A 16,408-nucleotide genomic window follows, 5' to 3' on the forward strand; every position below is an offset into this window, starting at 1 on the left:
GGTCGCAGCAGCGAGGCTGAACGTGGGCACCCGCAAAGAAAAAGCCAAGCTGGGGATTTGTAATGCAAGCAGCGTTTCCAGGTTTCTTTTCCACTTTGCTCTCCTCCTGCTGTTGGATTTGAGATCATGTATGTGTTTTGCTGTTGATTACAGGGGGGTGTTAAAATCCAGGGAGGGAAGAGGATTCGGAAGGATTAATATGTTAGTTTTGATTTAAGGGGATTTTTTTTTTTTTTTCCTCTTACCCCTGCCCTTCATCTTTGTTAACACAGCTTTGTCTTTTTTTTTTTTTTTTTTTTGGTCAGTTAAGATTGTAGCCTTTGGGAATGAGAGAGATGGGTTTTCGGAGGACAGCCAGCAGCCGAGCCTGATCTGGAGCTATCTCGGGAGAAGTGCTCTCATTTCCCAGATCGACAGCAGCTTGTCTGCCAGTCACGCTGGAAACCCAGTTTTTACCGAGTATCAAGCCTGCGTGTTTGGAAATGTCAGACTGGTGGTACACGACTGTCCTGTCTGGGTAAGAGATCAGTCCCAATCTGTTTAACTGCACTTAGCAGTGTAAGTTGTTTTAATCAGATGAAAGTATATCTTAATTTTAAATTATTGTCACTATTGTGGGATTTTATTCATATTTTAATTACTGCAAATAGTAAAAGCATGTAAAATGTAACCAGGCAAGTGCTGCAAAGTCTCGAAGGTGCTACAGAAAGTTTCTCATTGACAAGCTGCTGCCCACCTCCTCTGTAGGAAGGTGGTATTTTCAACTGTGCTGTTGAGTGAAAACTTTATTGAAGATAATCCCGAGGGAAACAAGAATCCCTTTTTTGTGACCCTGCATCATAAGCACTCTCTCCAAATATTTATCAACAATAAACCTATTTTTTTTTCTGTAAAAATGATAACGTCAGCTTTCCAGCTTTGAAAAATTACAGATTGTAAGATCTGATGTCTTGCAAAATACAGTATACGGAATCATTTTACTTCTGTTATAATGAATAATCACATTTAAACATAATTTGTTTTATTTGAAGGTAAATAAAAAGGATTTTGGCACTGTTCCAGGTTGTCAGCACTTTTGTTAGTAAGTGAGGTGACTTAGTTGTAAGTATGAGCAGATCAATGATTATGTAAGAAATCATACTGATAATCTAAATTAAAACATATTTAATGATCACTTAGTAGTCTTAAAAAAAATTAAGCTTAGCAGCTTTTAGAAATTAAAACAATAATCAGTTTCAGCTCCATAATTCTGTCCTTAGATTGATTTTTGCAGTCCTGTAAGGGAAACTTTTTTTGCAATCTGCAGGAATTGTGACAGTTCCAGAAATACATGGTCAGAAGTTTGTAATCTTAAAATCTCAAAACCAGATTAGCTATCCTTCTGTTCTCCATTTCTCATGCTTTTTTGTCAGCTGCCCTTACAGACGCTGGTTCAGATGGACGGGTGGATCCTGTTTGTAATCTTTGAAGCTGCATGTGACCTGCACGTGCAGGTTGCTGGAGTCATTTGAGCGTAGCAATGAGCAAAAGCTCCTGAACATGAGTTAAGGCTGTGGGACTTCAGAGGGTGTTTCAGAGTATTGCGGGTTGGTAAGGGAGGAGCGAAGGCAGGCAGGGATAGCTGGAGAAGGGCAGAAGAAAGGACCTAGTTTGGAGGTGCACTTCATGTGTTTTTGTTTTATTTGCATTTGCTCTTCTACAAAACAAGGTTCTTCAGTTCTGGAGACCTTACTATTTTTGCCCTTGAAAAGCTAGCTTGCTATTTTCTGCAGCATTATGTTTCTGAGGCCTTTCTCAGGTAAAGAAGGCAGGAGATTTATTACTGGGAATGATGAGAAACAATTGCCTTTTTTTGCTTAGTAGAAGGCACCTCCGACATCTGGACGGGACTCTGCAGGAGGTTATTTGTTCTGGGCGAAGCTGTCTCCTTGCTAGGGTTAGGCAGAACAGGACTGTTTTCCATAGCCTGGATGCTTGCGGTTTGCTACGTCACGGTGGTCCTTTGAGGACTATTCCTCTGGTAGCCTCGGGAAATGGTACATGACAGTTCGAAACGTTGACAGGCATTGCCTCAAGTACGGTTGCTGTTAATACGTCATATTTTCATGGAAAAGGAATCTTGTCGCACATTACTGAAACATAGAGGTGGTGGTATGGTGGGCCTTGCATTATTTTCATCTCTATCATCTGAGTATAATGTAAAGGCGGATTTGCCTTTTACCTGAGATTTATCTGATCTTGATTAAATCCGTATGATTAAGGCAAGCCAGTCCTAGACATAGACTTGGCAACTGAGTACGTTGATAGCTGTGATTCTCCAAACTCAAGGGCGGCAAACTGCTCTTTGTCCTCTACAGCCATCAGTCTGGAAAAGCAGCATGGATGCAAGTTTACCCAGTAGAGCTCCCCAGTGCATGGGCGGGTTCTTTTGTGAGATAGGTTGTGGTAACGGGTGTGTTTGCTCGTGTTTCCATCTGCTGCTGCACGTGTCTTGTCAGCCCAGGACACTGCTCAAATCTCTTCAGTCTGCAGGAGGCGTCAACAACCCAAGTGTCTTGGGTTGAACTCTTCCCGATGATATTATGATATTGGGCATCGTTACCTATGTACTATATGTCTCCTTGAAAGGGCTGCAGCAAGTTTTTTCAGCAGCTGCTAAGTGCTCGTGCACTGACGGGTTGGAGAAACGTGAAAGGTCTGGACCATGCAGTGAACGCTGCTGTGGTGGCATCATATGCTGGGCTCACCGCGGTTGGTGAAACAGCAGCAGCGCTGCCGTGAGAGCGTGGTATTCTCTAAGCTGAGGGTTACTGAAGGTGGCTGCCAAACTGGAGAGGTAGGAAGCAAGGCTTCTTGGGCATGATTACCCAAGGCAATGTCCATCAAATGTTGCAGACAGACATGGGAGAACGGTGCTTCCAACCTGCCGTGGGACTGCTGTTTTCACACAGTGGCTCCATAAATATTTTAACAGCCTGTACGGGTATTATATTCTTTGATATTGCGTGGCTTACAAAATTACAAGGATAAATTTGTGTTTGCCAACATGCAAAATAGCAGCAGTGTCTTGGTTTCAGTTCAGTGCAAAACCCAAATACCAAATAATGCTCAAGGCCAGTGTTTTCATAACAGATCCTGCAGGCAAAACATCACTAATCCCTGCAGAGCACAGCAGACTGCAAAAGCCAACACCAATCTTTAATATGTACAGCAAAAACAAGAGTATGGTGCAGATCAGTTAAATTAATATCGAGAACAGATGAATCAATATTGTGACTGATAACTGTTAACAGATGTAAATTCCTTAATACGCTCTAGTTATCTGTTGCTATCTCAAATCCTTCGAGCCCCACGTTGTTGGGCACCAACAACGATTGTCGTGGTTTAACCCCAGACAGCAACTAAACACCATGCAGCCCCTCGCTCACCCCCCTCCCCTCCAGTAGGATGGGGGAGAGAATCGAGAGAGCAAAAGTGGGAAAACTCGTGGGTTGAGATAAAAACAGTTTAATAATGGAAATAAAACAACGTAGAACAGTAATAATAACAAGATAACAACAACAATAATAGACTGTACAAAGCAGGTGATGCACAAAGCAACTGCTCACCACCTGCCGACCAACGCCCAGCCCATCCCCAAGCCACAATTCCCCCTTCCTGGACCACGCCTCCTAGTTTATATACTGAGCATGACGTCATGTGGTATAGAATACCCCCTTGGCCAGTTGGGTTAGCTGTCCTGGCTATGCTCCCTCCCAGCTTCTCATGTGCACCCAGCAGAGTGTGGGAAGCTGAAAAGTCCTTGACCAGTGTAAGCACTACTTAGCAACAACTAAAGCGTCAGTGTGCCATCAACATTCCTCTCACACCAAACCCAAAACACAGCACCACACCAGCTACTAGAAAGAAAATTAACGCTATCCCAGCTGAATCCAGGACAGGCAGCATGTTGTGACACGGGGTTGTAGAGATAGTGGTGGAGCGGACTTTTCAAAATCTGGGGGCAAAATGTTTCCAAAACCGCGTTGATTTCCGTGTGCCAGTCGCTGGGTATATCACTATGGCCCGCTGTGTCCCACATTACATTTACAAAGCTGGATGCTGATACCTCCCATGTGCAGGGGACAGATACACAAGCAGGCCAACATCCTTGTGATTCACGTGGCTAGAAAACATTTTGATAAAAAATGCAGACCCAGGATGAGAGGAGATATAAAGAACTAGGGAAAATGTATATGTGTGCTAACATCCACGCTGATTATTGTGATTTTAATAGCTTATCAGTTGCTAATGCATGCTCAAGTTTTGCTCTCATGAAGTATGTTGAACTAGCATGTCCCAGTTTTTCTGATTTCTTGGGGGGTAAACCTCAGTATGGGAGCTAGTAACTTACAAGGAGTAATTTGCAAGATAAATTTTAAGATTTGCTTTGGAAAAGGTTGCTTTAATTAGCACTCTATATCAGATTTGACAGTCTTGGGGACTGAGTTGCCATTTTATTGGCTTGCATGTAGTTTGCAACTTCAGCCACTTCGTACTGAATTTTGTTATGCTTCTGCATATGTACAAGTAAAAACTGCAGAAAAAGTGCAGGCAAAATTCCTAATATCTGCTGGCAAGTGAATCTTCCTCAACTTTGGAACGAAGCATAGCATAGGAGCTATAATTGATATTTTGATTCATTTAATGATGGTGCTGGAAAAGGAATGGCAGAATAAAAGCTTCACTATGAGTGTCCCCTCCTACGTTACCTCTCTTCTTCTTTGCACTTTTGTTTGGAGCCGTACTATACAGATATGAGAGTGTTTTGGTCCTGGGTGGAGAGTCTTGCTGTCCTTTTTAATTTTTTTCATCTGCGAGCACCTGGTTTTGTTTTTTTGTGTTTTTGTTTTTGTTTGGGGGTTTTTTTGGTTCTGTGGGTTTGGGTTTTTTTCCCCCCAGGGAACAATACCTCCAGAAATTTTTTGTTTTCCCCTAATTTGTAAAAACTGCCCGGTTTCTAGAGAATCACTGACATCATCATGTCCCCAGTAGCAGAAATGTTACAAAAGCAGAAAATGGAGCAGCTGGGTTTTGGAGAGCGCCTTGTGCCGGGTTCGGCACTTGCAGAGGGATGGGTGCTGTGCTGTGTGTGTACCTGCTCAGAGGCTTCCGCAGGCGGCAGACCTCCGTGGGACTCACTAGTGCTCGAATATGTTAACTGCAATTTTGAAAAGATGTTCTGTGAATTGTTTTTTTTAATTCTCCCTTTCAACAACCTCTTTCTCTGAGTCTTTTCACATTTTTCTGTCTGCTTTTTTTGCTGCACCAGTGCTAGTAGTTCCTCGAACCCTGTGAGCTTTCTTATGTCCGTGGACATCCACGGTGCCCGTGGGACTCACTAGTGCTCGAATATGTTAACTGCAATTTTGAAAAGATGTTCTGTGAATTGTTTTTTTTAATTCTCCCTTTCAACAACCTCTTTCTCTGAGTCTTTTCACATTTTTCTGTCTGCTTTTTTTGCTGCACCAGTGCTAGTAGTTCCTCGAACCCTGTGAGCTTTCTTATGTCCGTGGACATCCACGGTGCGGTGCAAGCTGGACAGGCCTTAACATGTCTAGGTAGAGGAGTGTGATCCGCTTTTAAATTTTATTTATTATTTTTAGAAATCAAGTCAAATTACTGCTTCAGTACAAAACCATAGCTTGCAACTTTTCATTTTTTAGTATGTCATCCTTTTTCATTTTTAAGCTTGGCTGTCTGAAGTTGGCAGTTTACAAGAAGTGATCGTATCCCGGTTAATTATTTTCCCTACTGTGTTCTTTATTTTTGCTTTTTACTAATATTATTAAATTACTTTATGAAAGGACCACACAGGACAATGCTAGCCTTCATTTTTTTTGGGGGGTGGGGGTGGGGTTCAGCTCAACCAGTTGAAGCTATTTTGGAAAGCCTCAGGTGAAAAACAAAAGTACCATTCCAGGCTTGTGGTCTGAATTCCCTTGATTTCTGAAGAAGATACTTGCTTCCATGCTGCAGGCTACTTAGCTGAGTGAGTTCAGGGGACTAGTAAGTTACGGAGAGTACACCCGCAACATTTGCTCTGCTGTGGACCTGACTGATCAGAAATGGCAGAGAAACCTTTAAAAACTGGGGGAGGCTCTGGTATGTGGTGTGGAAAGCATCACTGGAAAGAAGGCTCAGTTAATGGAGAATGGGTCTGTAAATGGATCCTAGAGGGAGATGAACTTTCCAATATTCCCAGCACAGCCCTCTTGGATCCTGGGGAAATCCCAGGGGAATGGTCCTCGGGGGGGGGGCAGGCTCCCTTGTCCCCCCAAAGAGATTTTGCTATTGCTGCTGTCCCAAATCAAGGGCTGGGCTGGGTGGACATAGGGACATTTACGAGCAGCTTCTAGGAAGAGTGTGGGCATTGCACGGGCACAGTGGATTTCACTGCCGTTCTATAAAGGCATTCATAAATTATTTTTAACAAAGCAAGCATTGTCCTCTGGAGGGGTCATGTGATTGTGTAGGAAAACCGCGTCTTCATTGCCTCTGAAGGCTTAATTTTCAACGTTAATGCTTGAGAAGTATGATTTACTGATGGCAAGAATATATTATGAGACGTGCATAATGGAGACATGCAAGGAAAGAATGAAGCTTTTTTCTAGTAAGTCCTGAGAGGAATAGCGACAGGAGTATAATTATAATTAATAAGGTCATATTATAATAACCTTAGCTATGCAGTTACTTTTTCCTTTTGTCAATGGCTGTCTTGGGAAATGTGGCAAGAGCAGGAAGCATGATGAGGAATAGCTGCTGCATAAATTTCATAGCTGGAGCCTGCAATTAAGGTTATTCCTGAATCTGAACTGTTGTTCATCATCTGAAGGAATTCCCTCCGCCATTTTTTCATGAAAGGTTCCCTAAAAGTGCTAATCAGTTTAACTCGCTTAACCTGGCTAAGGCTCCGGATGCTCTGTCTCAGCGATGCCTTGGGCAAATAACCCTTCGTTGTCAGAGGCGTTTTGGAGCATTTTCCCAGCACAGAGCAGGCTATGCTACGCTGATATGAAATGAAAATAACTGCAACAAGACCTCTGGGAACATGTCTTTCTCTTCTGTGTTTTTAAGCATAACATCCATCTTCAAGAATGGGCTTTTGGGGGTGTTAAATCAAATATGTGAGGGCATAGGGAAACTGCAGAACAGTAACAGAATTCGGGTGTCGCGAGACGTTTGTTGGCGCATTCTGCGTTTTTCATTCCTTGATGTACCCCTGGCTGGCTCTTGCCTTGGGAAAGTGGGGTCCATCCCCACCAGAACTTCATAAACTTTGGTAAAATCCTTCTTGATAGGACTAACAGAGGCACACGGTGGTGGCACAGGGCACAGACCTCCACAGCCTGCTGCAGCCTGCAGCCACTCGCACCGGGGAAGCTGTCACAGCCTGCACCACGTCTGCATAGGGTTTCTTTCCCCTGGTAGTTAAACAAAGAGCTGTATTTGCGCACGTGTGGGGCTGTTTTCAGTAAGGATATTGCTAGGTTTCCCCATACCTGCCGAGATGGAAATTTGGCAAGTTGGGCTAAGTACAAAGAGGGTAGGGGAATCATGCAAGGTAATGGCCATATTTTCTTTTTGTTGTTACTTTGTTTTCCAAAATACAACTACTTTTCTTATTAGTATTATTTTCATTAGGAAAAAAAAAATCTGTATGTTTTTTTGCTATATGATACTGACCTCTTAAGCTGCTGTTGTGTTATATGCATGAGCGTATGCACATGCAGACAAACGCAAGTCTACTTCAACGTACTCTCTGGAGATTCCCATCAACGAGAAGAGCATTAGAGCTGCCACTGGTTGGGGTTAGGGCATGGAGGGTCTTCCAGGCTGATGTTTTACTGGACAACACTCTCCTTGGAGAGCCAGGATGAGGGGCTGGTGCCAGAGCAGGGTGTGTGTCTGGGCGTGTATCAGATACCTGTGTCCTGTCCTCTGCTGCTGGTGGGGTTGGTGTCAGGATGGAGCCACAGCTCCGTGCGCTTTGCTATCTGGGAGCCCTGTCCTCTGCTGCAGGTCAGGACTAGGTTTACGCTGAAGCTAAAAGTGAGGGTCAGAGTTGGTTCTTTCCTTGAGCATGGCTGTGTTCGTGTTCATATTCATCAAAATCTTCCCAAAATCTTTCTGGTTTGTAACATGAAATTGTGTCATAACGCATTAGGCATTTAGCACCGTTGTAAAATGGAGGGAGCTACAAACCGCATGCAAACATATCACAACATGTGAAAAATACATTTACATCCTGTAAGAAGTTTCCATAAATATTTTTTATTATTAACACTTAAACGGGTGGCAGAATTCTTGTGTATTTGTGCACCTGTGCTCTAGAGCTCGGTGGTGATGCTGCTGGTTATCACCGAGCTCATGGCTCGGGGTCATTTGCACTGGACGTCTGCAAACCAGGGCTGAGCTTGAAGACAGGCAACTAGAAAGCAATTGCAAAGGAACAGGCATGCTTTCTCTCTGCCAGTATAGAACAACTAAATACTCTGTATTATTTTTTGGTTTGCATTGTATTTTTCTCTTAAGACTTTGTCGTGTTAAATGTGTACAACCCTACTAAAAATTCTGTGTTGAGATCTTCATCAGCTAAAACGTACTAAAGCTGTCCCTTGAAAATTCTCAATTTTTGCCTGACTATGTGATCAGGTTCTGCAAATGCCCATCTAGCTGGCTGTTTCAAAGCGCTGTAGCTGGTCATCATACTGCTACAGGTGCTAAACTTGTGTTTGTGTGTTAACTTTATATTCTTAGCACAGCTTAAATGATGCTGTTAAATGCTGGGGGAGTTTTTCCTTAGCCTGAGTTGACTGAAAAAACAAATGCCAAGAGCAGCGCTCTTAAAGCTCTTGTGAACATGGTGAATCATTGAATAGCTATTCTTGATAATTCGTTAATTTTCTGGGGGTATCTTATTACAGAACAAGAACATCTATTAAAGAAATTAATGGGAATACCTATTATACTTCATTTCCTGACTTATTTCTTTGTAAACACAAGACCTAAATTGGGTACGACGTGTGTTGGCAGTCTAGGCAATAATTTGCCGACTGATACATTTCCATCAAGTTCATGGTACCTCTTGTACTTAAAAGCATTGCAACTACTTCACCACAGATTTGAAACAATGACTATTCTGAAGTGATCAAAAATAATTATATTGACAATGCAAGCCACTTGTTGATATTAATAATCTTTTATATATTTCTCTGGTTGTCATCTGTAATGCTGTGACCTGTTCTTCAAAAATCACACTGACCATCCCCAACCCAAACTTTGGGTCCTTTTTGTCAATTCTTCTGTGCTCGCTTACTCCTCTCTTCCACATCTTCTTTATTTCATCATTGCTTTTTTCCATTCTTTTCCAAGATCCCAAGTTCTTCTAGCTTTGCCTCGTGTTGTACAGCTCTGTTTAGAATCACAGAATGATTTGGGTTGGAAAGGACCTTCAAAGACCACCTAGTCCAACACCCTGCCATGGGCAGGGACATCATCTTTCATTAGATCAGGTTGCTCAAAGCTCCATCCAACCTGACCTTGAACACTTCCAGGGATGGGGCATCCACAACTTCTCTGGGCAACCTGTTCCAATGTCTCATCACCGCCATAAAAAAAAAAAAGAAGTCTTCCTTATATCCAATCTAAACCTACCCTCTTTCAGTTTGGAACAATTGCCCCTTGTCATGTACCTCCAGACCTTGGTAAAAAGTCTCTCTCCATCTTTCTTATAAGCCCCCTTTAAGTACTGAAAGGCCGCAATAAGGTCTCTCTGTTCCAAGAGGTCATAGCATTTTAGTTTTCTGAGTTGATTTTCGGTTCTCTGGACCAGTTCCAGATTTCTGTCAAGAACTTCCAATTGAGCATATGTGCAAAGCCATAGCTTTCATTGGTATTTATGAGCTACCTTTAGGTAAAGAAGAAATTGTGAAATTATAGTTCTGATGGCAAATATACAAGTAATAACTGTATATTACACATGGCTACAGCACAGTTGTAAATCAACAGGATACAAAATAATTTTATAGTGTATGTCTTACACTTGAAGGACAGAACAGTGACAAACTGAATGTGAAGTCAAAAACCAAAGCTTAGTTATGTGATTAAAGTCCTTATCCTGAAAACATTAACACATGTTAAAGCTACATGGAAGCTTGTGTGAAGCAGATAAAAATCACACCTAACTGATGAAACTTGTATTTGAAGGTTCATAGGTACATAGCATAGTCTGTGTAATCCTTTCCCTAAAACGTTGTGATAAGTAATGGTTTTGTATGAATTGCTACAAACCTCTACCACTGAAGCTGCTTTTATTTCTTTAATAAAAACATTTAAAAGTTAAGTAATTAAACCAGTAATGTTTCTTCGTGCAAAGTATATTCGTAGATAAACCCTATTTTTCCTTCTTCCTGAAGAATTCCTGAATGCATAAAAGAGATTTATTGTTTATTATAATGAACAACTTGTTCTCCAAACAAGGAAATTACAAAGCATGAATTCTGCTCTTTGTTTCACGTCTTCAAATAAACGATTAAGTTATCAGTTAAAAATACTTTTGTAAGGTTTTGCATTAAGACTGTTGAATCGTTCCCCTTTTCCTTTATAGACAGGAAATTCTTGATCAGTGTTTTTTCTGTTTAGGATATATTTGACAGTGACTGGTACACCTCTCGCAGTCTCATTGGAGGAGCTGATATTATTGTGATTAAATACTCTGTCAATGACAAGACTTCATTTCAAGAACTAAAGGACAGTTATGTCCCAATGATAAAAAAAGCATTAAACCACTGTTCAGTTCCAGTAATAATTTCTGCTATTGGTGCAAGAAAAAACGGTATGTATCCAGTCTCCTGTAGTAATAGTTAAAATCTCACTTGGAAGTTGGAGATGCTGTAATTTCAGTAGAAGCTGATGGTTTTTCCAAGTTGTTAACAGAAACAATTAATCTGTCAGGATGACAGTAATATGTGCATGTATTATGGTTCTGTAGACTGCTGTATTAGCAAGAGCACTATGCTTAATTAACCCTGGCGATGAAAGGCATCCTATCCTGCTTTGACCTCTGCAACGACTCTTCTTGTGGAGCCATCACACATGGGGATTAAATCTAGTGCTTTGGATTAAGCAGCGTGCATTTGAGCGTATAAGATGAACCCTATGGTTATGAGTTCTCTCTGGTCTTGTCTCAGGTAGAAAATATCTCTAGTGTATGAGATTAAAACAAAGTCCATCAGCCTGCAACCACTGGAGAGGGGGTGGGAGAAGCCTCGAAATTCTCTAGGATGTTGTCGGATGCACGGACATACCAGCCCTTTGGGTAGCACAATGTGCCACACGCTGCCACATCAACAGAGCTGACCTGTCACGGCAGAGTAGCTATGGTATAGCTATGGTATAGCTATGACATAGCTTAAGTGTTCGCACAACGCCCTGTCCAGGCTGATCAGTAGTCTGCTGTGAGAACGACGCAAATTGATTTTGCACCGAATGTTTAGCACAAAGTTGTTGTTGTTGCTGGCTAATCAATATGAAAATCAAAGTTGCTTGACTGTGGAAGGACCACGTGGACTTACAAAGTGTCCGGCAGCCGACGAGGGCAATGCTGGTGAGAACACGTTCATGGTTTCGGTACACATTAGTACCTTCTGTCTGTTTACATCAGGGACATAAAGTTTTGAAAGAATACCACAGATACCGATAGAACAAACATACAAACTTTATTCTGTATTCCAAATGTTTTGCATTGTGCTTTTGTTGATTTTCGTATGGTCTTTTTAGTCGTGGGACCCTATTTTTAATTTTTTTTTTCCTAAAGCAATGAATGGAAAACTTGAGCCTGTGAGCTGTCTTTTACTTTATGAGTTTGACTAAAACAAGTGTTTCTGAGCATCCTTCCTCCTATGAGTAAGAGACGTGATAGATGTAGGTGTAGACATTTATTTTATAATGTACAAAAAAATATTAAGCTATATGAACCGTCTCTTCTGTGGATGTAAAGCTCAGTTTTGCCAGAGTCTACTTATATATCTTTTTTGCTCAGTGATTGAAAAAGGACTGTTAAAGAACTCTATAGCAATTAAATCTTTATTTTCTTCCCTTCAGTAATTCACTGATAATGATCAAATGTTTTTATGCTCTGATTTGTACAGGGGTAATAAATCTGCCATTCTAAAGACAAGGTCTCGCTAAAGTAATGTTTGTCTTCCCCGACACCTTTTCGTGCACTTTTTATTTAAGCACACGAGACCACCAATCTGAGTGACTCCACTCCTGGCATTTTTCTTTTCCACCTTTTTTTTCCTGTCTTCCTCCCTAAATACTGTGACCGTGGGAGAAGTCATGCTCTCCCTCACAGTTTTGCTTTGGGACCTGCCGGAGCAGGCTGCTGTGCAGACAAGAGCCCTTTTGTTTCTAGGAGGTATGTGTGAACACAGCAGTTTGCTCATACAAATTGCTAAGATCTTAATCCTCTGTAGTAGCAAGTGATGCTGCCAAAAGAAATTTTAAAAAGCTGTGTTATTACGTGTTATCCATAGGTCTGAGCGCAGAGGAAATTAATCTAGAGCACGCTTGGCACATTTGAAAGCACATCCATGGCCGGCAAGTTCTTACCGGCATGAAGTGAAGTTGAGCCAGCGTGGCTAACAGATTTTTATCAGTTAACCAGCATAATCTTCAAAAATACTTATTCTGGCTTTAAAAAATTATGTAAAATATGGGTAATGAAATCATGTTCTGCAGTACGTACATGGCTGTAACAGCTGGGACTGCAGTGGAAATTTTTCCCTTCCATTACTGTGCGTGCTTCCTGCAATTAAACGAGTTTAAGGGTGATATTAATGAATGGTAACACCTGCAGGCTAGTACAACACCTGTGCGTATAAGGATACCGAGGCTCTAAGCCAGACCTAACTTCTGGAAGTCCTGCTTGACTGTGCTTTAACAAAACTGAATGTAAAATAATGCTAACGTAATGTAAGCTGAGCTTTGTATAGCAGCTAGTATTTTGAACTGGTTAATAAGAAGTTCATTTTTTTGCAGTAATTATAGATGTCTTACTATAAAATGACTATGTTTCCATTTCCCTTTTTGTTCTTTTCTAAATAATACATCTTTACAGTTATTTAGGAAAGTAAGTATTCTGGATTGTTTGACAAAAACGGCTTTTTTGCGTGACTTTTTACCCCAGGAGTGCCTTGCACCTGCCCCCTGTGCACTTCGGACAGGAGGAGCTGCGTCACCACCTCCGAGGGAGTGCAGCTGGCCAAGGAACTGGGAGCTACTTACCTCGAGCTGCACGCTCTGAACGACTTCTACATACAGAAGTACTTTGGAGGAGTGGTGAGTGAGAAACCCCCGGCTTGAGAGCAGGGTGGCACACGTGGGAGGTGCACGGCCGACGTCAGGGCTTCGGAGAGCGAGCGGAGGCAGACCATGAGCCCTCCCACCGAGGGTGAGCTCCCACTGACGCTAGATTTAGACTAGAAAGAAGGAAGAAATTTTTTACGATGAGGGCGGTGAGACACTGGCACAGGTTGCCCAGAGAGGTGGTAGATGTCCCATCCCTGGGAACATTCCAGGTCAGGTTGGACGGGGCTCTGAGCAACCTGCTCTAGCTGGAGATGTCCCTGCCCACGGCAGGGGCTTGGACTAGATGGCCTTCAAAGGTCCCTTCCAACCTAAACCATTCCATGATTCTATGATGCTAGCTGAGTTGGCAGTACTGAGGTTTCTCCGGTTTTAACTACCTTCTAGGAAGGTTTAGGAAAGCCGTACTACCCATCGCAGTATTTTTTCCCCTCCTATTCCTGTCCTTTCATCTTGCTGGGATGGGATAATCAAAACCCAGCTGGACAAGGCACTCGACAACCCCATCCCACTTTGAAGACGAGTCCTGCTTTGAGCAGATGCCCTAAGTGGGTGACCTTCACAGGTCCCTTCCAACCTGAATTATTCCCTAATATCCTGATATTTTTTATTTTAATTGCTCAAAGTCTCACGGCTCTTGTACTTGTAAAGTGAGACAGGTAAGATTGTTGAATTGCCTGATTTTTTAGCATAATCTTGTGGTCGTTCAGTTCGCAGTTGTGATGCAGTTTGCAGTCCTGAGCTGCACTGGGGTCAGATGCAGTGAAGCTGAATGAGGCAGAAGCTCAGAGCCTTGTTAAAATGTCCCACCTCTACCCCTCTAATGAGCTTGTTCTTTTTCTGCTCTCCTGAAGACAGGGAAGCCCACTGAGCAGTTTCTAAATACAGTCTTTCAGATTTATTTGTCTTCTCCACAAAATTATTTCCCACTGACATTTCATTTTCAGTTTTATGAGGTGTTTTAAGCTCAGCCTTTTTTTGAACCTTTTGGTTACTTTCCCAGTGGCACTTGGACTTGAGCAAAAAAATGTAGTTCTTTCGGCACCATAATTTCACATGGTTTGTACTGTTGTTGTCCCTGGTGTGTAAGTACAGTGCGTTTCCGTGGGATTCGATAGTAACTTGGAATATCTAGCACAACAGTTAGCCAATTTTTATTGGATCCATTCATTCCCAATTAAAAATGAGGAATCCACTCAACAACTGGTGCAGTCAGAGTACTTTTCTAGTTTTTAGAAAGCACTATATGTGCTACAGTAACACCTTGGGTGATAAAAGCTTTCAAGACGTGCATTAGCTCGAACTGAACCACCCTTTGTGCCCCTTTGTTCCTGCAGAAGGGATCATTTCCCCTTGGGTACATTTTTATCGCAGTGATGACGCTTGTAGTCTGTCCCAGTGAAACAAACCCTGCCCACAGAGATCACCCTGTAGTGTCACTTTTTCAGAGGACATGGTAGCGTTGCGTGCTGGTGGTGGTTACCTGCAAGCTGAAGAGCTCGTATACGGTTTTGTTATTTCCATCACTTGCCCTGATCGTTATCCACCAAGTCTTATTCTTCTCTCTAATTCTGTAGTTAGCATCTACAGAGGTTGGTAAATTGAATATCTTTGTGCCTGTCGTTTCTGGGAAGATCAAATACAAGAGAATTAACCACCATCATTTGAATAAACAGCCTTTTAAATTGTGGTAATCCCAACTGCATTTGGTATACCTTCTGCCGGCTGAGGAGCGTTGGGGCTCATGACCTGGATGTCTGTCCACAGTGGCAGAGGCCTCCGTCCTGCGTACAGCACTCGCTCCTTCTCCTTAGTTGGATGTCTAGGTTGTTCTTAAACAACTAGGATTTTTAAAAAATACATTTTGTGTTTTAGCTGGAATATTTTATGATCCAAAGTTTGAATCAGAAGTCATCTGAAAAAATGAAGAAAAGGAAAAAGACGCAGAAGTGCCATCGAGTTCAACCACCTCAGCTTGAACAGCCAGGTGCCCGCTGATGTCTGGTCTCTAGTATCGTTCGTTACGTGTGTCGTGTTCTTTGCGCAATTAGCATTTTGTAATCATTGCTGTGAGCTGTGCTATCTATCATCAGCTATTCTGGTTATATTGCTCTACTTGCATCATCTTTTAGTGATGTTTTATTTAATTTGGGGAGAATTGTATAGTAATATGTAACATTGCAATGGACTTTTTAGACAAAAATAATAGGAGTGGTTTTCTGGTGCACTTGATGAAATCATGCAAAAGTGAATTAATAAAAGCTTTACATAAAAGCTTTACAAACAAATTATTAAAAAAGTCATTACATCATGCTTTATTATTGTACAATATCATCAAGTAATATTTTTATTTGCTGCAAATAGAACAAGGGAGGTGTATGCCCCTGCACATGGTTTCCTGCTTGTGATTTCTCAGCATCTGGTGCATTTATTCAGTGAAATAATCGCTGACAAGTAGTTACCTCTAAATACATAGTTGTCTCTTCTCACACGTACTAGAAATTTACTCAGATCCTTTAGGTTTGGGATTCGCAGGCAAAGTTTCCTTTAAACGTAAGGGCCTGAAGAGGTTTTGAAAAAGGATGGACACTTTTTACTAAGCTTAGTATTTCTTGTATTTCTGATGTTACTATACTAAGTATTTCCATTTTTAGAGTATTTTACTAAGCATATTCAAATGGCATATAAGAAATTTTTTTATCGAATACTTCTTTCAAAAATTGTCCTTGATTTGATCAGGTCTCTGGGAATAGCGTTGCACTGTAGTCAACATTTGCTTCAGTTCTACAGCCCGACTCGTTATCTTTCGCAGAAAAAATGCCGATCTTAAAGGGGGAAGCCTCGCACTACGACGCCGACCTGCACAACCTGCTCTGCTGCTGCCAGTGCGCCGACGTGGCCTTTTACCCCGAGGACCTCAGCACGGTGGTGGAGGCTCACAAGATCATCCTCTGCTCCGTCAGCCACCTCTTCATGCTGCTTTTCGAGGTGAAGAGCC

At 41.9% G+C, this 16,408-nt stretch overlaps 1 protein-coding gene across 1 annotated transcript; it reads left to right on the forward strand.

Moving 5' to 3' along the window:
* Positions 1-305: 305 nt before the first annotated feature.
* Positions 306-16,401, forward strand: LOC104075524 (rho-related BTB domain-containing protein 3-like; the record flags this gene model as incomplete). Its single annotated transcript, XM_009576059.1, has 5 exons — positions 306-517; positions 10,684-10,876; positions 13,232-13,383; positions 15,286-15,397; positions 16,223-16,401. Coding segments are annotated over 5 exons (848 nt in total), but the record flags the coding sequence as incomplete, so codon positions are not given.
* Between the last annotated feature and the right edge of the window lie 7 nt (positions 16,402-16,408).

This window comes from Fulmarus glacialis, unplaced genomic scaffold (genome assembly GCF_000690835.1).
Source record: "Fulmarus glacialis isolate BGI_N327 unplaced genomic scaffold, ASM69083v1 scaffold8474, whole genome shotgun sequence".
Classification (NCBI taxonomy): Eukaryota; Metazoa; Chordata; class Aves; order Procellariiformes; family Procellariidae; genus Fulmarus; species Fulmarus glacialis.